The sequence below is a fragment of the Vidua macroura genome, chromosome 3, assembly GCF_024509145.1.
Source record: "Vidua macroura isolate BioBank_ID:100142 chromosome 3, ASM2450914v1, whole genome shotgun sequence".
Lineage (NCBI taxonomy): Eukaryota > Metazoa > Chordata > Aves > Passeriformes > Viduidae > Vidua > Vidua macroura.
Genome location: NC_071573.1, coordinates 44,434,084 through 44,459,490, shown reverse-complemented (window position 1 = coordinate 44,459,490; position 25,407 = coordinate 44,434,084). Strand labels below are relative to the sequence as shown.

Here is a 25,407-nt window from a genome sequence, read left to right as displayed (position 1 = left end):
TATTTTGTTTCCTTTGCCAAATCAACGAGATAATTCACAGAAGAATCTAATTATTCACTAAAAGTCCAGCTGATGCTCATTTGGTAGTGAGTTGCTGCTGACAACATTCATTCCCTGTCAAGGAAAGTTAAAAAGTGTTTGTTTACCCAGTCATATCCAACAGCTCTCTCCAGGGCCTCATCTTTATGTGCTAAAACTCTCATCTTCAAGAGCAAGGGAGCAATTTTTGGCTTTATTTACCCTTTTTCCAAAATTTCTGTTGGACCTGCTGCTAATGACAGTAATGAGCTGGCTAAATTAATTAAATATCTACTTTTTCTGAATCGTTAATCCATACATCAATGTAGTTTCCTTTACAAGAACCAGTTAATGGATGACTTAAACTATCTCAGCTTTTGGTCACCCTGATTCTGGATTTATGAAATTAAGAGGCTATTCCAGGGACTGGCAAATACAAAGATATTTTGGACACATATAGGGCTGAAAGGTTATTTAAATTAAGAGCTACTACTGACTACCAACCAGAAACTTCCTACTGACAGCAGTTGTCATAGCAGGAAATCAGACAAGGCTCAGCATTTTATCTTTCTAAATGTACATAAAAACATATTGTGTAGGTAATAAATTCTGCTTTCAATTTCTACAGCACAGCCATGGAACGGCTCCAGCAAGTTGTATAACTTGGAACAGAAATTGCTTACCTGCATTTGTTGCAAGGGTCATTATTGTAAACATATTTGGTGCTTTTTAAAGGATCATAAACATTTTCAAAATTAAAATAATAATTGTGAAACTATCTCTATTTAATTATTTAAATAATGCCAAGCACAGAGAAGTACTGTTTGAGGTGACCAACATCATTTTACAAAAAAAAAAAAAGAGGAAAAAAGGGCAATTACATATCCATTTTTTAAACTGCGGCATGTATATGAAGACATATTTAAAGCAGTCTGTAAAGAAAATTTGAGAAAAGCTGCTCAGGAGTCAAAAAAAAAAAAAAAAAAAGACAGACTTAAGAAATCCTGAAGAAATAGTCTGTTTTTCAAAATAAAGCAGAGCAGTAAATAATTTTTTTCCATTTTAATTTTCAGATGGAAAGTGAAACAACTCACTTTTCATTTTTTAAGGCATTTGTAATTCAAACTATTTGAAATATTTTCTGACACTTTTAATATTTCAATTAAATGTGAAAATAATATGCATGTTTGAGCTCCTGTCAAAGATGTTTCCTAGTGCTCTAACCCTTGACCAAACTGACCAGTTCAGTTCCATTTAATTCCATGGTCTCTCAAATGTCAAAAGCAGCTCAGTTTGACATGAAGTCTCTCTTCTCCAAATGTTAATACTCCAAGATCAAAATCAGATACTAAGAATTAGATGAAATTCATATGACCTTGCTCTTACCATCTGAGTCCTCCTGCTCAGGATTGTATCTGAGGCGGCAGTTGTCCCTGTCATCTGGGACACCATCATTGTCATCATCAGGATCACAGGCATCTCCTTTACCATCCTGATCGTGGTCAGCCTGGTTAGCGTTGGGGATGTAAGGGCAGTTATCCTGGTTGTTCTGGTGGCCATCTTCATCTATGTCCTCATTATTGTCACACTGGTCACCAACAAGGTCATTATCGGCATCAGTCTACCCCAAAAAAGAATTGTACAGAGTCATTTTATTATTTTTACTCAATACAAAAGTACAGCATGGTACTTAACTGTTCAACACTTCTCTTCAAGGGCTTCTGTAGTGACAAATAGCACAATGACAACCTTGTGCTAAACGCACAAGCATAACTTCAAGCTAGTATGGCAACTTATTCTTCTGTCATTGGGTAAGATCTGGTCCCCAGGATACTTGCAGGGCAGGGCTTTACTTGCAGATGGATTAAAGTAATCATCACTGTACTTCCCCTTCATCTGATACAAAGGGATCTCACAATATGAAAAGTGAAAGTGAGCAATATAGATCCACCTTTTCAGCTGTTCAGTACAGGGACTGATAGCAATTCCTATCCTATTCCTGTGGTCTTTTTTCTGCCCTTGTTTTGATGTTACCATTAAGGACACTATATTCATCATTTACCTGGTCTGGATTATGCATCAATGGACAATTATCACACTGATCACCAACTCCATCACCATCTGTATCACTCTGGTCTGTGTTGTAGACATAAGGGCAATTATCTCGTTCATTAAAAATGTCTAGGAGAAAAAAATCCAACAAAATATTGAAAAAATCAAAATGATACAACATACAACACAGACAGCCATAGACTGCAGGAATCACCAGTGAAGAAGTAAGGCTCTTAAGGGGCTCATAATCTTCCTGATTGCTACAACATCATTGCTACAAATAGTTAAAACTAATATTAGAAAAAAAATATTATATCAGTTCAATTTTTCTTATTATGACAAAGTTTTCTGTATCTATTTTCCTATGGAAGAATAAAGGTTGATTATGTCTTAGAATTTAGTCCTTTTCATTGAATAACAGGTAAAGGGCTGGGGTATTTTTTTTTAATGACTTGGTTTGGATTTTATTCCCCCACTCTAAGAAATGGCATGGAATGCACAGCTATGTCAGGTTCAAACTTCTGAACTTTTGTATAGAAACAACTGTATTAATGTTCAGCTGCCTCAGCATTAAATAATTTTAGCAGGACATGTGCATCATTAATTGTATAGCATGTAAAATTTTCAAAAGAAACTGTTCTTCCTCAGGAAACTTCATTATAAAACCAACAGTTCACTTCAAAATTGTAAGATGAAACAAACACATATCGGTGTATCTGTCTGGGAAAGATACAAGGACCCTTCCCTGTATTACATCGTCCCTGTATATTTGCATAATCTTTCAGCCAATAACATGATTGAATTTTTCTTCAAATGCAGAACTACCATGAGTACTAGTATGAACCTGATGATCAGAAGGAGGATGAGAGAACTTCCAAATGTTCAGAAGCTAGAGTCAGATAAACATCCAAATGTTTAAAACCCAAAGCTAGATTTCTTCAACTTTTAGTATTTCTGTGTTCTCATACATTTGAAATGATACATGGATATGAATTTTGAACAATATTTAAGTGCTTTTCTCCCATTTTAATTCTGATCAAGTGGGGGTTATAAGGAATGTACTGATAGAGGAAATAAGCACTTCTAACAATATTTTAAGACATGCAAAAAAATGTGTATTTGGATTACTGTGAGTTTTGCATACTTCTACATTCATAGAAAAGCAGATTACTTTACTATGGATATTTTCTTAACTGTGTGAATGTTCTGATGTTCTTTTCCCTCCCTGAAAGGAAAAGGAAAAGTCAACAGAAGTGTTATATTAGACCCTGATTACTTTGGAACACAGATGAAAGAAAGTTGGCTTTTTTCTTTTTTAAAGATTACACTGATAAAGACTCACTGTGATTTATTCTTTTGTAATATTAATTGTAGTCATTTAGGGACTGCATGGACAACCATACTACACAGGGCAAATGAACTTCAGCCTTCCGTCTTCTACATTTTTGAGCTGCTAGACCCAATTTTATTCCAAGTAGCCCATCTTTTATAAATAAAATTTTTATAAATTTTATAAAACCAAGTAGCCCATTTTACTGGACGTAAAGCAAAGTGCACTTGTGGAATAGCAACTAATTCTCAAAACTGGTAAATCATACCATCTCCATCAATGTCCACAGCACACGAGTCACCCTCCCCATTGTTGTCTGTGTCAATCTGAGCAGGGTTGTGCACATAGGGGCAATTGTCACAGCGGTCACCAACTTCATCCTTGTCATAATCAAACTGGCGAGGGTTGAACAGAAGAGGGCAATTGTCCTAGTAAGAAAAAAAATAGATTTCACAATATAAATCACAATTCATGAGAACATACTATGAAGTGGTAACTGCTGTTCATCTTGGACAGAATTCAAAAATCAAATATTGATCCATTATTTTTTTAATGGACAAGCTGTATCTATACTGAAGGTCTTGATGGTAACAGGATGGCATCTGGATTGCCTGGCTCACTGTCTGTTTTGTACAAAACATGTGAATTGTGTTCCATATCTCACAGGGAGAGCAACAGGAATTTTGAACTGGATCTGTACTCAGACATGTAAATAAAGGTGTATCATTGGTACACGGACTTAAAAAATCAGAGTATGTTGCAAAATCAGGTCAACTTCAGCTGCATTTTATAACTTTCGAAAAACAAAAAAGAAACAACTAGAATTGTTACTCTGACTTTTTTGGAACAAACTAGTGTCAGTATTTTCAAGTTTATATCACATATTTTGATTTTTCAATTTAGATAAGTATTGACTTTTTATTGGTTGTGCTCTTCTGAACAAGATAATAAAACGTAAAAAGTTTTTTAAAATGTTAAAATTAAATACTCTCATTTACCAGAGATCTTTTTACCTGAGACATTTTAATGGAATTTTGAACACTTCCTATCACTTTAATTTAAAAATGTGCCAGAAGAATAATTCTTACATTTCACACATTCCCAAATTGTATATGGACTTTTTCACATGCACAAGAAAGTGCTCAATGTGAAATGCAAAGAAGAAAGGAAGAAAACCAAAACAGTGGAAGTGAGGGCTACATCAGTAGCATAGAATCTGAAGGAAGGTCATAAGGAAAAAAAAAAAATAAAGTCTTTAAACTTCTTTTTCCTCTAAATAGAAAAAAACCCACATTTTATAGGAAATAATTTTTAGCACAATACTTGAAATTCCCCAGAAATACCTTTCATATAATCAGGGGCAACACATAGAGGCAAGACAAAATCTTATGTTGTTCATAGAACAATTTCTAGCTACAATTTTAAAAATACACCTACTAAATCATATTTCTTTATCAAATTATAATTTGGGGTTTTTTTTAATTTTTCCAAATAGAGACCAAATGAACACAGCTCTTACCCAACTTTAACCATCTGAAGCTCTAGAGCATCTAGGTTACTTCTGAAGGGAACAAAGAGGAACAGTAAAATTCTACTACAAATTCATTTATCCTAAACATGTTCTGAAAAGCCAGGGTGAAGCAAAATCTCAAAGTACCTCTATCTTTCTGTTGATTGTACAAGGCAACAGTTTTAGACTAAGTGGCTATCTTTTAGGGTCTGCAGGTAAATGAATTTGTCTTCTGGGCAGATCTGAAGGAAAGTATAAACCAGGCTAGGTTTTTCCTCCCATCATTTTCCTTTGATACTGGCTGTGTTTATAGTTGTTTTAGAAACAAGTTACAATGAATAAAAATAACATCATATATATAATATTTACCAGCTTTTCAAATACAGTAGACTTGCCATTCTCCCATTACAATATAAAAAAATCCAATACCACTTTCCATTAAACTGTTTTCATGTACATAACTGAACTCAAAACCGATACAGAGAACGTAGTTCCTAGGGTTCCCCAGTCTGCTTTGCTCTGCACAGTACTACTTCTCCTTTGACTGAACACAGCTTTACTCTGTATTACACATCATTCAGGGAATGAAGTGCAGCATAACTCAGTTGAAGCTCTGAATAATAAAGTTCACATCTATTGTAATGATTTTCCTTAAAATCAGGTGTTTAGGTCAAACATACTGCAAACAGATACACATCTTACTTTGTCATCTTCGACACCATCATTGTCATCATCCTCATCACAGGCATCTCCTTTGCCATCTTTATCAAAGTCTTCTTGGCCAGAGTTAGGCAGAAGGGGGCAGTTATCCTGGACAAAAGAAAGAATCAATACATTATGTTTACATTATGTCAGGATAACTTGCCTGGGCAGAAGAGTAGATATGGTACACCAGAGACTATAAAGTAAGAGCAATCAGCAAAGTACCTTTTAAAGTGCCTGGTTTTTTTTTTTTTTTGGCAAAGGTAGTATTCATTTGCTGCATTCATATTGTAAAGTAAGTGAAATGCAGCTGCAAATCATTCTATTTCCCAGCTGCTATTAGTGTGACATTTCTAGTAAATTTTAGAGGGAACTAGCAAAGAACAAACACACCACACGCACAGACATGCACTCTTACACCAACTTTTTGTAGACTATTCATGAGATATATTTGAAGATTACATAAAAAAATCACCAGGTTTTGTTGCCAGAAAAATAAAAAAACAAGCCAAGAGAAGGTCTTCAGAAACAGCTGTTCATATGGAAACTTACTACACAGCAATGGAAAGTACTACACATGAATGAAGGGGAACACTCTAAGAAAGGATTTTGAAAAAAGTGTCTTTATATTGTTCTGCAAAACAGTACCTTTGCACTCCTGTGGCTTTAAAAATAAAACTCAAACAGATCTCTTTATTTTGTATCACAGCTTTGTAAAGAATTATTTATATAAACAATTCTTAAGTTACACTGAAAAATAAGTAAAATAGCTTGCCAAACTTTTATTATGCCTTTTTTTAAATACCAAAATCAGCTAAAATGGATTGCAATTCTACCACTTGCTATGAATAAATACATCTATGAAAACACTGTTATTCTCATTTTTACTCACATTCCAGATCTACCTCACCCAAAACTGAATCTGACAAAAGAGTGCACAAATATCTCTTTTGTAATACATACTCTAAAAAATGAGAATTATAGTCAGATCTTTTCAATCTCAGTGGTTCTAATAGTACAGACAATTTAAGAAAGAGTACTGGAAATATTGTGATAAATATCAAATCCCCAACATTTTTATCAAATACCTGTGAAGAGTCTTGACTGTCCACCTCAACACTGGTTACCAGTAATACAAAAAAAAATTTGAAATATTGAAAGAAAATAGTCATAAGAGTAGAGTTAATTTTCAATCATTATCAGCTCAAGGAAGGAAGCTTTTTAAAATCAAATTACTCAACTAGGATATTTTATAAAGAATACAAGGGCCTGCAAATTTGTGGTTTTTTTAAGGTGGTTTTTTTTTTTTTTTGGCAGGTGGAGAGGTCCTCTTAAATGAAGTACTTGTGTCTATTAGATCAACACATATTACACAAAACATTAAACAATCTTTGGAAATCAGTTTTTTCTGAATGGGCTCAGCATGTTGTATTTAACCAAAACTAATGCTTTGTGTTACATCAAGAGTGAATATGTGCAAATTCTGATGACAGGAACTGAAAGAAATATATATGAAGTGCAACAGCTAAGTTGGCTGAATCTACAATGAACAGACATCAATTACAGTGAGGACAACCAACATTTGAGGCCCAAATCTCCATCCATATCTGAAACTCTTTGGCTGATAGAGCCCAGATGCACACGAGTGACTTATTCTCTCAAACAGTCTGATTTCAAACTTTCCTAATCTCTTGGTCTGTATTTGTTTAACCACTACAGCAGTCTAGAGTTCAGTAGTTTTTGTATTTCTTTCTACTTTTTTCTTAAGCAGAAGTTTTTTTGCTAGAACTTCAAGAAGATTTATAGACAGATCACTTTAACACAGAGAAGGAGAAGCAAAAATGTTTCAGATCTGGGAAAAGAAACCCTCAGAAACCTCAGAAGAGAAAAATCTTGCCCTTACAGCCATGACTGATTAGCAAAATACTTGAGTGTCTGCCTAGTGAACATACACAGGTAATCCAGTGCTGTCAGCGGCCCAACAGGTAGGTGTTTAAAACTGAACACATGCACATGCCTTCTACTCTGACAAAATGCCTCCATCCCACTTGCTTAATTTGCTGCTGCCAACAGTGTATGTCCCTCTGTATTGTGCCTGTCATTCAGCCATCAGCAAGGCCACCACTCAGAACTAGGATCCAGGGAATTGCCTGTCAGGGGGTGCCTTTGCCCCTTTAGCTATTTGGGCCACTGTTAAACTGGTGGAACAATTTTTGGGCCTGGTTTCATACAGCATCAGGGTAAGACCTACAAGGAAGCTCACCGTTTCTGAGCAATTCCCATTGGAAGGAAGGTCAGGCCATGAAACCAAGAAGGACTTACTGTGTCCTTCAGACGAGCACAGAACCAGGTCCTAGGGAACGTACCACACATGGACACACCCTACTAAACTGACATGCCACCATTGTAGGCACCCTGATGCTGATTTTTCTCGTTGGTGTAATAATGTTTCATTGTTCACTACAACAGCACAGCTGCACAGCAAGATTGGATAGGTCCCATTTGCCATGTGTAGAGCCAATGGTGGCAGGCAGGTCAGGTGATTCCCCCTGAGAGGGCGAGAGCTGGGATTTCACTTCTCTGAAGGGTGAGAGAGGCTGCATCTCTCATCCTGTTCCTGTGAGCCTTTGCAATAAGGAGAACTCCTCTAATTAGTCATATTCATTAGGCTCCTATTGTTAAAAATTATCTCAGGCTTTGAATCCAGTTGTCACAGCATGTGGTCTGCTTAACTCTTTAAAAATGAGGGTAGTTCAAGACAGCATTTTGAACTCTAGCCCTTACATGGCTGTCAGTGTTTTTTTACAAGCCCCGCAGGTAGGATTTCACACTCTCCTGGGCCCTGAGATCCCTGTTTGATTCTCACTAGCTCTGTTGCTTCACACCCATGCTTTAGGCAACTCCTGCTCAGTGTGCTAACTCCATTCACAAGCATCCCAATTGTCCATGTGTTCTGAGTAGGAAGAAATCCAAGGCAGAGGACTCTGGATTTAATTTTGAGAATCCCTTACTGTGTCTTACCAGATTAAGTGAATACAAATTTCACAGCATCTCCTAGAAAATGAGCATGCTGTAACAGTCAAAGCTTACTGAAAGCAACCACCAGCTTCATTAACTAAAAGGGTTAATCGCAACTATTTAGAAAAAAGAGAAAATGTTGTTAACACATAGCATTTTTATCAACCTTTTTCACCTACCTTCACACAGTGGTATGTTGCATTAGCAGCACAGACCAAGTTATTATTAGGCCAGCCATCCAAATCTGAATCCTCACCACAGATGCGTCCATCACCAGCATAACCTGTCCTACATTCACATTTGTACATTGGATCACTGAAATGGCCCAGATAGATGCACTCTGCAGACTTGTGGCAGCTGTGTGTCTTGTCCTTGCATGGATTCTCAGGGTCACAGACCTATAAATGATAGAGCATATTCACTGAAACGTGATAATCACAGCCAGCTGTGTGTGCCTCAGCTTCATCAAAATCAGACCAGTTATTTAGAGGTCTGAAAACTTTGTTTTGAGATTGTGGTTAGTAAATTATACTGCTCTCTCAGTTCACAACTCCAACAAATATGTACAATGAAAATAATTAAAACAAACCACAGGAAAAAATGGACATTATTTTAAAAGCAATTAAAGCATTTAACAATTTTGAACAGTACCTGCCTTCTTCCAGATGTCATTAAACCCCAGAAATTAACTGCAACAGAAAGGAGATCGCACTCACCTCTTTTCTTTAATGCTTTGCCTGACAGTATAAAAGGACTATCTTATTTTCTTAAAACAAAGAGACCCTAAGGAATTCTTGTGTTCACCTCACGTAGGTTTTTGTTACCTCTTCCTTATCACTATATTTGTCATTGACAGTATTTGAGAATCTTAGATAGTTCACATGTAGAATTCACAAGGTGAGCTAACCACAGATTGATTCAATAGCAACAAAGAGAAGAAGGCAAACCATTACTTCCACTTTAAGATTTTTGTCTTTTCTAGGAAACTCTAGTCTTCAACCTCACTTCTACTTCACGTTGTCCTTCGCCACTGATAAGCTTTGGCCCGGTGGAATTTTGAGAGTGAGAACTTCAGACATCTGTCTGATAACACTGATATTGACAGCATCATATTTATGAAAAAAAAAATCCTAATTCTTCAGTTTCCACTCTCAAGAACAGGTATGTTAACCTCAGAGAAAGGAATGCAAAGCAGGGAAATGTTTGCTCCTGGAATTTTAGGTTCATTTAGTACAACTGTGAAGATGCCTAAAACAAATCAAACCCTTAAAAAACCCAATCCCAAATTCAGTGTTTTGTTACTTAAAACAAAAATACTCTGAAACAACAGTTAGTTATTTCAAGCTATTTTTGTTTGGTACCCAAGTTTATCTTATGCCATCATTCAAAGATATTTCAGATAAGAATTACTCAAAGCCATCAAATTCCCTTCCATATCACTTACTTGCTTCTCTGTCTTGGCAACTTCAAGCCCTACTCCATAGGGCTGACTTCCTTTATAGCGTGGAGGACATGGCAAGCAGTGGAAACCTGGATTTGTGTTCACACAGCGATGGACCTGATTCACTTTAAAGCAAACATTTGACACAGCTATACACTGCAGGTAAAGAAAGAAAAAAAAGGAGTAATCAATTAGATGGCTGTATAACTCCCAAATAATGAATTTCCTGATGTTTAATGGAAACAAAGCCAATACCTCATCAAGATCCTCACAGAAGGTACCATCGCCTAGGTATCCTGCGGGGCATGCCCCACATGACCAAGACCCATCTGGGTAACTGTTGCATTCTGCTCCAGGAAAGCAAGGATTTGACAAACACCCATCTGGCAAAGACACACAAAAGTGAAAATTAAGTAAGGAGCATAAAAGGCATGTAAAACTTCATTTAAGAAACAGGTATTCTCTGATCATTATCTTAAATCACACTTGATACAATGGACTCCTATGAAACCCCAAAAGTTAGGGTTATTAAGTGCACTTATGACTAATTACTATTGATTTAATATGAAAAAAATTACAGATTGCTACACCCAGTTGAATACATTACAGCATATTCAATCCCTATTTAAGAAAGGCATACTTCAAGAAAGTTGGTATTGCAAAGATATAAAAAATCTCACTAAATAGCACTCAAAACAGTTAGATGCCCTCTACTGAAACAAAGGTATAATTAGCAGATTCCTGTAGCGTGACTTCATAATTACCCATTAAAGAGATAACAGCAATAATAGTTACTCAGACTGAGTAAAGAATGAACACCAACCAATTGGGCAATCCTTCTTATTGCACATATCATGTTGCTTGGTATCTCCCACACACAGCTTTCCTCCATATTGTGGCTCTGGACTGTTACAGAGGCGAGACCTCTCACGAATTCCTCCTCCACAGGTGACAGTGCAGGCAGACCACGGAGACCAAGGACCCCACTGCCCATTCACTAAGATATGTAAAAGAGCAGACAATCACAGGCAATAAAGTGGGGGCATCTGGTGCCAATGACAACAACCCTTCATCAGATCCCTGACTAGAGACAGTTCCTCGCTATGTACGTAGAAAGATGATGGCAGATGTTTGTACTGAGATAGCAATATTTCAGAAACAAACCAATGAAAAATACCCAACTGCTTCATAGGCTTCATTTTTTGGCCAATAATTCAAAAGAGCATGCCATGTCCATTAGATATGCAAAGAGAAAAAAAGGAGGAAAAATTATATTAAAGGAAAGTGAAAGTGTATGGAATGAAAGGTCTTAAAAAGGTTTAAAAGTGTAGACAAATATGAAAGAATTATAATATCAATTAATTGTGCTGAATGTGTAAAAAATGTATGCACAAATATCAAAGAAATCTGGCTATTGGGGGATTCTATGTCTATTCCTAACAAGTACAGAGAGCTTCCTTTTAGAAAGGAAGTGTTTATTTTTGATATGCAGAGACACATCACTAAAATAGAAATTTCTCAAACTCTTTATACTTAAAGCCAAATTATAATTTGCAAGGTTTACAAAACCTCTGACTGCATTGTTGTCTTCATTTTCAAAATACCCTTGTGTGTTATTTCACTCGTAAGACAAAATTGTGTTTTGCATCATTGAAATTCACTGTCATTTAGATCTGAATAAAGAGAAAAAAATCCAGCTGGAATATTGTGTTACTTTTGATTCAAGACCACGGACATACCTGGACACGGAACCTTCTCACACTTCTCCGTTTCACGCCCATTTCCCACACAGTTTTTCCCACCCATCTGGGGAATAGGAGAATTGCAGAGGCGGATGCGGGTGATATTTCCCACTCCGCAGGTAACTGAACAGGAGGACCAGGGAGACCAGTGACTCCAGCCACCATCTTGACGTACTGCCAAAGAAAAGAGCACAAGTCATCAAACAGCCCACCTGTAGCAGTAATACAACTCACTTGTGAGGTTAGCTTTCTAATGAACCTCTCACTACCTCTGATTAATGGCACATCTCTTTCACACCATTTCACTTACAAAACCCAGCATGCCAACTCAGGTACTCAAAAGCAGCTTTCTTAGGAATTTCAGTAACCAACATATGACTAAAATTATGTCAGATATTTTACTTAAAAATAAACTTTTCCAGTGAAACAAACACTTGTTCAAAATGCACATTTGGACATCTAGCAGCCTTAGCTGCTAGATATTGCCTTAGGTACTATATTAGCCTGGATAGCACAGGTACTTGCAACAGCATTAACTACTATATTTCTGGAATATCATCCTTATAAGTGCCTTAAATATAAAAGTAGTTTGATATTTATCAGAAATCTTCCAGGATTACTGCATTCCTAAACACAGCTAAGTTAATGGAATGGCCCAACAATCATTGAATGGCAGATGTAAACACAGCCTTGAACATCATGTTTACAAACTAAGTAATATCCAAACTGAGTTCAAACAAAAGATTCTAGTTCATAATGTTAAAGAAAGGATCACTCATCTTTTTTTTAACATAGCTAAGTCCAGAATGTACATACCTATTAAATTGTCAGGAAAGGGAGAAATATTTGAAAGGGGAAAATTGGCAAAGACTCTAACGATAGCTACTTTAGTTGTGCATATAGGATTTCTCAAGTACATACTGTCCTGACTAAACTTGGTTTTGCTTTGAGATGTTAAAAGAAGCTTTTAAAAAGGAAGAAATGCATTACTTACTGCGATGATCACATTTCTTAAAGCTGCACATCCTTGTTTGGATGTGTGGGCCTGCACAAGCACTCCTGGTGACATCACACGACCTTCCTCGCATTTGTGTCCCAGAGCTACAGGTAACTGAGCACTTTGTCCAGTCTGACCACGGTGACCAGCCCTCCTCACTGTCATCAGCTGCAGATCAAGAGGTAAGAAAAAGTGCTTAGCTTTGAAAGTTGCTCTATTATCCTACTTAGAAGATAATATCTTCTTTTTCTCCAGAATATGTACTTTAACATTTAGAACTCTCCTTTTCTAATTTTGCTTTCCAAAGCTGCCACTGACATTATGGAATTATGGTGTAATATAATGAGGGGTTAGTTGAGAGAAGAATCCTGGATCTTCATGAACTTGTGTGCAGTGTGTTTTCACACTGATCTTTGAAGGAAGAACATCTCTCTAGAATGAACCGAGCCAAAACCTGAGTCCAAACTGCCTTTGGCTTCAGAATATAGGTCAGTGTGATATGTGGCCCCACCTTTGAAACCTGCATCATGGTGAACATGATCAAGAACACATTGTAAGAATATGCCCTATGCTCTGAACGGGAAAAAAAAAGTGAAACATGACTGGGGAGAAGCATGCTTTAAACATTTTATGCCCAAGATAGCTAAGCAGGTTATCACCTTAATTCTAAGTAACCAATATAATCAATGAAGACAGACCAAATCCTTCAGAGGGTAACTTCAAGCCCCCAAGTTATTTTGTATGATCTCTGTATCCATACAGTTCTATATTTGATCTTACCTGCCTTGACATCTTACTTGTTTTGAGCTTTCAAAAACACTAGTAGTGATTTTAAATAATGCCAAAGGCTATCTATCTTTCTCCTCAGCTAAATACTCACAATGAGAGCAGACTGGACAGCATTCACCTTCAACAAAAACTGGATCAGCACAGGAAACTGCTGGGCAGGTGATTTGATTACACACAATTTTGGAATCCTAAAGGCAAAGAAATCAATTTACTGATTTATGCTCACAGAGAGGTAAATGAACGTAGGCATCTGGGGAAGTTTTGTGTGGAAATGTTTTGATTTGTTCTATCATGGACATGGGGACTCCTTTTTATAAATGTCATTAAGTCCAGCCAAGCTCTAAGTAAATATGACCTGATGTGGACAGTTGTGCTGGAACTCCATTTCTGCAGATAAGAATATTTCCAAAACCTTACCTGGCAAATACACTTGGTGCAGCTATCCACAATCCAGCTTTCATTATCTGCAAAGACACGGCCATCCTGCCAGCAAACCGGTTGGTTCTTCACTGTTTTGTTAGGCCCAATCAGTTCCCACATAATTTGGTTATCTTCAGACTAGAAGATGAATTTAATGAAAACAAACTGTGTATTTCAAAAGCAAACTGTTTTAAGTAGATAAAACTGAGATACAACCAGACAAAATTCTTCCATCAAAAAATTTATTTTTATGTTCATAAGGAAGAAGATCTTAAGTATTGCAGTCCTGCATAGCAATTCTTCTAGCAATGTACAAACACAATCACACAATACTAAGGGAAATCTGCTCTTAGTCATTTTGCTTTGCTTTACTACAGCTTAACTTTAGGTGATAAGATTTTAGTCCTGACACATATGGCATATAAAGAAAATTCCTTTAGAAATAATTAGCTGATTCAGAATAAGAAGAGGGGCAGACTTCAGCAAAACATCACCATCATACTTCAACTATAAAAATCCCATACATTTACTTGCAGTTTAGGTACCTGTCGTGGTTTGACATGGAAGTGAATTTTTTCCAGGACGTTGGGTCAAACCAATCAGTGGTCAGGTTTGGATATTGGCACCTGGAGTGACCACTGAAAGTATGGACACGCCTCTGAGAACACAGGGGGTTAAAAGCAAGAACTCCCAGGAGAACTCTCTTTTTTGGTTCGGGTCGTCAGAGAGTGCAGACTCCCCCCCTGCCCAGCCTTAGGCTGGGTGGGGGAGGGGAAGCCACGCGGCCTTGCCCAGGTAGGCCGAGGGGGGCTGAGGGTCTGGAGCCAGGCCAGCTCCTGTGGACGGAAGGGTGGAGAGAAGCGGAGATGCCTTTGCCCCCCCCCCCCCCCCAAGAGGGAAAGAGACAGAGAGCCTGGCGGCACCTGGAAATTTGCCGGCAGAGGAGAAGGAGAAGGGGGGGGAATGCCCAGCGTGGGAGGCGGAACGCTGGACTGAGATATCAGCCGTCCAGGGAGTCTGAACTTTTAACCCTTTCCAGGAAATGAGGGCTTTTTAAAAGTATTACTCCTCCTTGATTTGTAGTGGAAGAGAGACAGTCTGGGAACTGAGATGTTAGAAGAAGAAATATTTAGGTGGGAAGAGATGATGGAGTAGCTTTTGGCTGGACTCTTCTTGTTAGCCATGGACTGAACCAAACTCTCCTGCAATAGAGACTGCATTTTAGGGGGATGCAGTGGTGACCCAGGGAGACCTGTTTCAGCTTCGAGCAGCACAAGAATGGCGAGAAACGAGGAAAGCTGAAGAGGGAATGGTGATACCCTCTGTCTTCGGGAAGAAGATGAGTCCTGTTTTTGGACCCCTCGGCCCCAGGGGAAAATGGGGGGGACTGTAGTCCCAGGATGAGAAACTGAACTGTTGTATCTTTGGGTCCATGGCAAAGCATCCTTAAAGGAGCCCTATGAGCAGTCTGTCCATGCACGGTGGTGAGAGCACTGTGACATGGAATGGAGAGTGTCACACTGGCAGATTTTTTTCTTCCGGGCGGTGGCCATGTGTGACAGGGAAACACAGGGTGGCAGCTGTGTTTCCTGGGGGTCTGTGGTACAAGAGAGACTTCTCTCTCCCTTGATAGTTTGAGTATAGATTACCTGAAGGGTGGTAATTTGATCAAGAATCCCGGGTGATGTTTCATGGCTGGGTGTTTTTGGAATTGGGAGGAGGAGGGGTGGTTTAAAAGGTCTTCATCCTGGATTTAGTTTATGTGTTTTCTGTATTAGTAGTAGTTTAATAAAGTTTTTTTTTCCTTTGTTATTAAGCTTGGGCCTGCTCTGCTCTGTTCCTGATAACATCTCACAGCATTTATTTAGAAAAGGTGCATTTTCATGGGGACGCTGGCATTGCGCCAGTGTCCAACCATGACAGTACCCCATGTAGCCACTTAGTGAGATATTCATAAATGGTGTAAACATGGTAAAAAGGCTTTAACATTATGCAAGCAAGGTTGGGATTGCTAGCTTTCAATTTCCAAACCTTCAGAAGGACTTCCCCTGTGTATGAGTGAATGTGTGTGTGTGTGTGTGCTCTTTTAAACCAAGCCTTGATTAAAGTGTTATACTCAAGAACTACCAAACTAGTCTCAATGAAAAGAGGACATCTTTATATTACATAGATATACTAACAGGTGTGTTCATATGCAATACAGAAATCTCTATTAAATACCCCAGCATAAATTAAGGAAGGAAATAGCACTGCACAGCAGATCTCTGTCAGTTCTCCAGACTTGCAGGTACCTACCACTTTTTGGAGGTTGTCAACCAAGTTGTTCACCACGATGCGCAGGCCGGTGAGCTCTGTGAACATCGATCCCAGCTCTTCACAGGAGCGGTCACAGAACTCGGCCTTCTCCAGTTTCTCACCCACATACTCGGTTCTGACAGCTGGATTCAAGTGAAGGATTTCAGTGCTCTCGTTGATGGTGTTCACTTCAGCTGGTAGCAAGAGAATGAAAGAGAAGAGCAGCATATACAAAACTCTTCCACAGATTACAGATTCTGCTGAAATCACAGACTGGCACCCATAGGTAGGGTTTAAACACATCTATTTTGGCACAGCTTCATGCTTATTATACCCATGAATAAAAGAGGGGTTAGATGTCAGCTGGTTCCAATTATAGGCTTTCCCTTTTCAAAATTAAGAGCCAAGCTGTGTCTCACATGGTCCTCACTTTAAAATTGTTGGCACTGCAACACATTCATTTATGAAGAAGGCTAACAAAAGGACACAGTATCAAAAAAGGAAACCTATTTTATCCTCTCAGACATAAAAGGTTTCAGATTTTTTCATGATCTATCACATTTCCTCAAGGCAGGGAAAAAGGCAGGAGAAATAGTTTCCTTGCAGAAAGTAAGTGTCCTTGTTCTTCCATAAATTCCATGGTTGGATCAAATTTGGACCATTATTCAATGCATACCAGATTGGGCAGCTCTATATTGCACTGCCAGTGTTAAGCTCAGAGGCGCTGTTATAAAAACAGCTTCATTCTGAAGTGAAATGGAGGTCAAGCTAAGATCAGACAGATTATTTGTCACTCCAAACACTCCTCCAAAAGGCAGACTGTAATTAAAACAGAACTTTGTATGCATTAGACAGGGAGAACTGGACATGTTTTAATAAAATAAAATTTTAAAAGCATCCCTGTCTACAGTAAAGTACTGAAAAATAACAGAATGCATTATTTTAATTAATAAAAAAATACATAGATAACTAAATAAAACAGTCTGTGTTCTATTAAGCATTTGAATCTCCATTAGGTAAATGTCTTATGGATTCCATGGACACTTTCTCTAATGACTCCATGACAAACTCAAAGTTGGCATCAGCTATACACACTTCCCTATCCCTTAAGATTTCTTTACCAGATTTAGTGACATTGGAATAGCTCAACGTAACCAAAGAGAGAAGACAAGCAAAGGATATAGCAATATAAAAAGAAGAAATCAGCACAGGAACATGTGCCATAAAACATATGTGTCAAAACCCCAATACCATTCAGTGTTGACAAATCACCAAAGGTGGCAATCTTCAGAAATGTTAAGGGCTTGATTTGATGCTTTACCATACAATGTAAAGTGTTATATATAAATATAAAAGGAAATGAAAACAGGAGCGAAGTATTCTTCATTCATTTGGAAGGCTAAAAATAAAAGAACAAAGAACCAGCCCACAATATAACATTAAGTGATTACTTTTCAACCAAACTTAAAATTATTGGCTTGATGTGCTTTTAAATTAGCTATGAAACATCTGCCACTAGCCAAGGTCTATAAAAAATTGTTCTCAATTTTCCAAAGTTGAAGCAATTGTCCAGCTTCATTTACGGTATGGGAGAAAACCACATAGCACATCAGAACTCTGTGTCATAACCGTTTATTTCAGCTGCTTTTTGATTCCCTGGAAAGAATGCAATTTTCCTACCACATTGGAACACTAGATTTCTCAGATCCCCCCACAGCACTTCTCAGATCATTAATTTCATATTTTTCAAGCCAACATGGAGTGTGCTTTGACCGGAACATTCTGAGGACATTAATAAAGTTGCAATCTCAGCAGGAAACAGAAACCAAAACTATGTTAGAAGAACTAAATCCTCACTTCCTACTGGTACTTGGCAGTGACTGAAAGAAGATGCCTGGAGATCACTGGGAAATCAGTTCTCTGCTGCTGGCTTCCTTCTAATTTCCTAAGGACCAGATGATTAAAATGAGAAACCAGAAGAGCAAAATGTGCATCCTCTTACATCTGCAAATATCATTCTGTTGGTATAACTCAAGAAGGGATTTTATTGATTTTCCTATTTAGGTGTGTTTTTGTCATCTTTCCTATCCCAGTGCAGTGCATAAATCCTGCCTAAAGGATTAGCAGTCATCAAACTACAGACATACTTTCCTACACTCAACCAAACAGCAATCCCCAGCCACCACATATGTCACATTCCCATATTAGGCTTAAAGATACATTAGTTAAACACAGTCCTGTCTTCTTTTGTGTCCTTAGAGCTGAGGGAACTTCATTGGTAACATGTCATGGGACATTAACACATAAATATGTCATCTCAGTGCCTGTACTTCAGCTCAACGAGTCTGCCATCAAAATGGGAAAATATCTTGTGGTCAGTAACATCATTCATGGCTTTTCAACTGTGGTAATTGTCATTAGCAGCATCCCCCAAGTTTCAATAATGGGCCTAGTATTGTTTAAACCATCCATCAGTGACTTGGATGAAGGGACAGATGCCTCTTCAGCAAGTTCACAGATGACACAAAGCTGGGAGGAGTGACCAATACCCTAGAGGGCTGTGCAGACATTCAGAAGGACCTCAACAGGCTGGAGAGATGGGCAGAGAAGAACCATTCCACCCCTCTCCTCATCCTCAGCCATATCTGGAGTGCTGCGTCCAATTCTAGGCTCCTCAGTACAAGAAAGACATGGAGCTCCTGGACTGGGTTCAACCACGGACTACAAAGTTAATTAAGGGATTGGAGCCTCCTTCTTATGAGGAAAGTCTGAGGGAGCTAGGCCTGTTCAGCCTCAAGGAGAGACAACTGAAAGGGGACCTCATCAAGGTGTATAGATATCTAAAGGGGATGGAGCCAGGTTCTGTTCAGTGATGCCAAGCAATAGGAAAAGAGGCAGTGGACATAAACTGATGCACAGGAAGTTCCACCTGGATATGAGGAAGAACTTCTTTACTGTGTGGGAGACCAAGCACTGGAACAGCTGCCACAGAGATTGTGGAGTCTCCCTCACTGGAGATATTCAAGAATCATCTCGACACAACCCTGTGACACATGCTCTTGGATGACCCTCCTTGATCAGGGAGGTTACACTGATGACGGCCTGTGGTCCTTTTCAACCTGACCCATTCCATGAGTATGTAATAAATCTGGATAGACAATGTCAGACTCTGACATGCACATAAAAACCTCTCAAGTAATTTTGATGGCCTCACTGTGCTATTAGTTATTTTCTGTTACTGCATGAGAAATTTCCATCTTGTAGTGTTCTCTTGGTGTTGCAAAGTAAAAGCAGAAATACTGTGAATTGAATTATTTGCTAAATAATTCCCAGTAAGGATAAAACAAAAACCCCAAATATGTATAATTTATAGAACTGAAAATTTGGCAATTGACAGACGTGATACAAATACATTAAGAAAATATTACTTGTTGGTTATCAGCAGCTTACAGCTGTACAAGAATTCCTCCTAAGGTATGTATTAGCATGAAGAATTTAATTATTCTTTTAGGTTCTTATTAGTTTCCTCTTCATAGCAGAGATACAGTAACATTCCATTTCTACTTGGTGATATTTCAAAACATTTGAAGAAGTCAAGATGTGCTATCGTTTAATTTCAGGGTCATGTCAGCCCATAACATACATGCCTTCCATGTCTCTTCCTTTGATTTCTTATTTTCCTGAGGCTGTTTTGATTAACAACACTTTAGGAGTCAAACCCAAAGCCTCTTTCAGTCAAAGGTACTGCCAAGGAATTCAGTGTCTTTAAGAATGGTAGACTAGTTTGTGGGCCCATTGACAGTCAGCAGCAGAATTCAGAAGCAACACTACCTGCCTTGTGTGCAATGAATTGCAGAAAACTCGTGTAAGAAAATATGTATTTTCTTACCTATGCTTTTTTCATTTCTACTAATTTATTACACTTTTTTTCCCAACTTAAAAACAGAGGTTCAGAGTTATAAACCTAAATAACTGAACTAAAATAATAGGCTAGAGAGTAGAAATGACATCATATAAACATAAAAGTTCCCATTACCACCAAAAAGCAACTTATTCTCCTTTTCATTTCAAAGGGATCTGTTGTCCAGTTTTAGGATAATATTTCACAATTGACATTTCTAATTTTCAGATTCAACTGAACAGTATTAACAAGATAACAAAAGCCTTACTTGACTGGCTTCTCTGGCATCCTTTCTTACGCAGAACATCCTCTATTGAAGTATCAAAGATTAAATGAATATTTTGCAAAAGACCCTGTAATAATAATTTTAAAAAGCAATTAAAAGCAGTAAGATCAAATTTTGAGTAACTAATAACTGATCTGTCTCAATTCCATGCTACTGACTGTATTCAGACATAAGCAAATACATAAAAAACAATCTACAAGGCATTAAATCTGACACACAGAAAAAAAAAGTGGTTATAGCTTTGTTATATACCATTTCAGTATTATAAGGCGCAAAGCTAGGTAAGTTCTGAAACATGTAATAATAAAAGCTATTAATCTGCAACAAGCTCAAATCTCCATTTTCATAGTGAATTTTAGATTTGTCATAGAGTCAAAGCCAACTATTCTGCACCATCACACTTCCATCCTTGGCCAGTCATTCCCATGCACCATAGTTCACAGCCTCCTCAATTGTGCTGACCCTACTCTGAGACAACACTCTAAAACTCTAAAACCAGACTGGTATCTGTTTCACTTGGGAAAAAAAAAACCTCAAATAAAAAAAGAAAAAATTAAAAACCAGACTGTTTCAGTGAGCCACTTAACGGTACAGCTTCAGAACCAGTTGTATGAGCACTGCTGATGGAATAACATAATCATGGAGGCAGGAATGGAGAGGCTGTGGGCAAAAACTTCTGAAGTCCCTGCCAAAACTGGTCATCCCATGGAGGCAAACTCCAGCATGTCAGGCTCTGGCTGAAAACTAGATGGCACAACATGATGAGAAAGAAAGGGCTTTTTGAAATTTTTGGAGTCATGAGTCCAAGTTGTCACTGTGGAGGCATCTGTGACTGAAAAGAAGCCAGCCTTAAAGCAGTTGGGCCAGATCACATCACTAGATTATGAGGTGGAAGGTTGCTTTCATTTGATAGGAAAACCAAAAAGCTTGTAATTGCTTAATCTCAAAGCTTTTTGTTGTATTTCTTTTCTCAAATTTTTCCTCTTTTTAAAATTTAAATTGAAAAGAAACATTCAAAATGGCAAAACAGGATGTTCTGCTACAGGATGGACCAACACCACATGCTTCAGCTCCATTAAGAATTCTTTTTTTTCTTCTTCTTTTAAATAAAAAAATTAAAATATTGACATATTCTCATGATTTTAATAGATTAACTCAATGTAAAAACAGTACTTCAAGAAATTTGCAAAGAATTCTACAAATCACCACAAATACCCAACACCTCTAGAAGTCTTACATCTGGAAAAGAAAAGGGATGGCTGCACAGGAAAGCCAAAAACTGGTTTTTTTTTTGCATACTTTTTCTGGATTTTGCTTTGCCCTTGCTTTCAGGAACCCCAAAATCACACAACACAGATCCAGCAATTAATAAAAGCACACTCTGAAGAAAGTCTGCTTGGGAAACCTGTGACCCCATCAAATCCCAGAGGCATTGGGACAACAAAACTGCACCCACTGCACCTTCCCAAACTACTTGCAGTTACCTTCTTACCACACAAGAGATCCAAGCTTCTGCAGGTCACCTACCCTGAAATGATTCTCCCGAGTAGACCCTTTTGCCACGTACAGCCTGCTGCTCTCTGCTTTCAGCTGCTCATAGAAAGGCTCCTCCAGGATGAAGCTGTCAATAAGGTCACAGCCAACATAAAGGTTGTAGTTCTCCCCTGTTATCTGCACGGTGAGGTTCTTCCACTGGGAGTCAGCAAGGTCCACATCTTCCAGGGAAATCACATTCTGGAAGCCATCCACCCAATAGATAAGGTCCAGGGTGTTGGCCCGGCCATTGGAAATGATCTCAAACTGCCTCTCACTGATGCCAGGACCCTCTAAAGCAAGGATAGTGCCTCTAGATTGCCTGTCCTGCCTCAGGGTGGCTGAGAGGATAAAGCCCTCATTCTGTTGTATTAGTTTTAGGATCTTTTTTAGTTTCTCCGGTTTACATGGAGGTATATGGTCAAACCGAATGAAACGATATGCTGGCATAGTGGGGTCTGGGCCCCGGAACACCTTTGCTCCAATTGTCTTTCGGTTTATGCTACTGACTTGAAGTAAATCAAAGGTAGTCTCTTCTTCCTTGTCACCATCTGAAAAAGTTAACAGCATGTGACAATGTGTCTACAAAAAGTCTTACAAGAAACAGCACTGTACAGTACACTTAGAAACTGCAATTGTGTGACAGACATTAGGGACCAGCAGAGTAAACCCAGTACTTTCCGGCCTCCACAAATGGAACTGTTCCTACAAGAAGGCAAGTGAATCGTATTTTCTACCTGACATTTTAATATACATAACAATTCTCTCCTTCTGTGCATACAAATACTTTTCATTATACATTTATACACTTATACATATGGCTTCATAGCACTATATAGTACATACTTTTGCATATATATGTATTCTGTAGGCCATGTATATGCCTACATGTGGATGCATGTAGCAATTTAGTCATTAAATATTTTTTTTACATGAATGGATAAGGAATTTGAGGCAATTTCTATATTTTGATTACCAGAAAATGGAAAACCAAATATGAGAATCCATGTGTCTATACAAGGACAAAAAAAAAAAAAAAAAAAAAAAAGAGAGATTTGCTTTTTAAAGACTGTAACCAAGAAATCTGATGTAAATGAGGGTCTGGCACTGTGCCAATCTGTATTCTACTTATATTTGGTTTGTAGATGTCTATTTTTCTACCTCTATCTTTTTAAAAATGTTCATCTCACTCAGTGATTATGTTTATGTCACTTTCTGTTTATGTTAACATTTCCACCACACAGAAAAGTGTAACATAAATTATTTCTGGGATTATATACATTTTAATCAATAATTTCTAAAGAAAGCAATTTTGAGATATATTAAGAAATCATCATTTAGCACTGGCACAGTGTAGCTACCAAAATACCCCAGGCACTTCTAAAACAATCCTTTATGATTACTTTGCCCACTGTAGTTCAGGTAAGCCAACACTTCACAACTTTTAACTTTGGGAGTTAGTCTGTATTCAGTTAAGAAGTGTGTGAACTTACCCTGAGCATTTGAGGAAACCCACAGGGTTATCAAGGCAGTAAGCCACAACAACCCTCTCCTCTTCAGCATAACTCCTGCGAATAAACCAAAAAGTAGTAAGTTTTAGGGAAATTATCAACTATAAACAGCTCAATTTTCCTAATGAAATTCCATAAACAGCAACTACCTATATAAAATCAGAATTTTTATTTTGACTGATTCTTTTAACACTTATTCTGGGTCTATCTTTGATGGCAGAAGTAAAATGTGACATCAGGTGAAGGGAAGAGGACTTATGAAAATGGAAATGTCCTTAATAAAAAGGAAAGGCATACAGAAAATATACATTATTATTTTCTTAATGAAATTTCAGTAGCTGGCATAGAGACCATATGACACTACAAGAGATACAGCTTATTGCTAGCACATCTTTACTTTGGAGCACAAAACCAAAAATCCTTGTAGGATAATGGGATCTAAACTGGATGATGGTTCTGAGTAATAGGGGCACTTTTCAGGACTTTTTCCATGATAGGAACACTCTCTTCCATATATATATAAAAATATATACAATCGTCTGTACCCAATCATAGCTGGATAAAGTGACTCTTTACGTGATGCCGGGTTTGCCCTGTAGCACTGTGCAGTTATAAACCACATAACTGCATCTCCATATGTGTCTCAGCTCACAATGAATGGAGCAGAAGCATTCCCCGGAATGCATAGAAATCCAGTTCTCTGGGTACAGCCAAATTACTTCAGCACTGCCAACTCCACACATTACTGCAAGGATACATGGATGCCGCCAGTGCTTCCTGTCTACATTTTCTTTATTTTACACGGAATTCCTATTACCTGGCATCTCCAGGGTACCATCGCTACGGCCAACTACCGGCAGCTGCCAGGATGCCTCTCTCGCCTCTCGAACCCAGCGGCTCCCGGCGGGACAGACCCTGCCTGGTGTCACACACCCCCCTGTTCCGTGGCTGCTCCCCTCACCCCGCACCCCGAGTTCCCGCGGGGTCGGCAGCGGGGCGACTGCCTACGGCGAGCTCCGAGCGAGCAGCGGCAGAGCAGGCTGAGACCCTCCTCCGCCCGCAGAGCGGGCTTCGGGGCGGGCACGGCACCCCCCCGCCTTGCGCCTCACCTGGCATCGGGGAGCCGACGGCGCGCTAGTGCTCTGCGGGGCGAGGGCCGAACGGGAGGGGAGTGTGATGAGATGCGCTGCTGCTGACGCTGTCGCAAGTCCCTCCACGGCACCACGCCCCGCGTCTTTATGGGCTGCGGGCCGGGCCCCGCTGTCAATCAGCGGCGCCAGGGCGCGCCCTCGGCTCGCTCCTCCGCGGCGGCGACATAAACCCCCGCCGCCCCCTCCCCACCTCTCCTACCTGCGGGGCCATCGCGGGCCCGGGCCCGCCCCCGGTGGGCGGTGCAGGGGCGGTGCGGGGGGCGGGCAGGACGGCAGCGACCTCCACCCGGGGAACGGAGCGGTACGGAGGGAGGGGCGGGGGAGCTCGTCGTCGGTGTGGCGGGGGACGAGAGCGGCAGAGCCCCCGGGAGGCGGCGCCAAGACCCGCGGCGGGGCAGGAGCGCGGCCGGGGCCCGCTGTCGGGGCGAGCCGAGCCCCGTTCCCGCGGGCGAGAAGTGCGTCCTCGGTCCCTCTGGCCGGCCGGCTCTCCCGGCGGCACTTGTCGCTCGGTGCTCCTGCGCCACCGCGGCAAAATCCGGCCTTCTCGAGGGCTCATTTTTATCCTTTTTATTTTTAAATTGTACAACAGCCCAAAGCCGAGACTTGCCCCGTCCCCCTGTCAGTTGGCAGAGTGCTCGCTGGATGTCAGCCAGCTGCTCCTCAAGTGAGCCCAAGCACCTCGGTCTCGCTCTTTTGCGCAAAAAGCACCGA

At 39.4% G+C, this 25,407-nt stretch overlaps 1 protein-coding gene across 1 annotated transcript in view; it reads right to left on the bottom strand.

Annotated features, from left to right (window-relative positions):
• THBS2 (thrombospondin 2) overlaps positions 1-24,744 on the bottom strand; it is a 33,756-nt gene extending 9,012 nt beyond the window's left edge. Inside the window, exons 1-17 of the mRNA XM_053972409.1 lie at positions 24,655-24,744; positions 23,528-23,602; positions 22,029-22,585; positions 20,484-20,568; positions 16,315-16,508; positions 14,017-14,157; positions 13,691-13,787; positions 12,808-12,978; positions 11,811-11,987; positions 10,895-11,068; positions 10,327-10,454; positions 10,075-10,227; positions 8,810-9,028; positions 5,613-5,720; positions 3,669-3,828; positions 2,081-2,199; positions 1,405-1,639 (exon numbers count right to left, since the gene is read on the bottom strand). Of these exons, the coding sequence (XP_053828384.1) occupies positions 1,405-1,639; positions 2,081-2,199; positions 3,669-3,828; positions 5,613-5,720; positions 8,810-9,028; positions 10,075-10,227; positions 10,327-10,454; positions 10,895-11,068; positions 11,811-11,987; positions 12,808-12,978; positions 13,691-13,787; positions 14,017-14,157; positions 16,315-16,508; positions 20,484-20,568; positions 22,029-22,585; positions 23,528-23,602; positions 24,655-24,661 (2,800 nt within the window). The 5' untranslated portion in view covers positions 24,662-24,744. The remainder of the gene's footprint in view (positions 1-1,404; positions 1,640-2,080; positions 2,200-3,668; positions 3,829-5,612; positions 5,721-8,809; positions 9,029-10,074; positions 10,228-10,326; positions 10,455-10,894; positions 11,069-11,810; positions 11,988-12,807; positions 12,979-13,690; positions 13,788-14,016; positions 14,158-16,314; positions 16,509-20,483; positions 20,569-22,028; positions 22,586-23,527; positions 23,603-24,654) is intronic.
• Between the last annotated feature and the right edge of the window lie 663 nt (positions 24,745-25,407).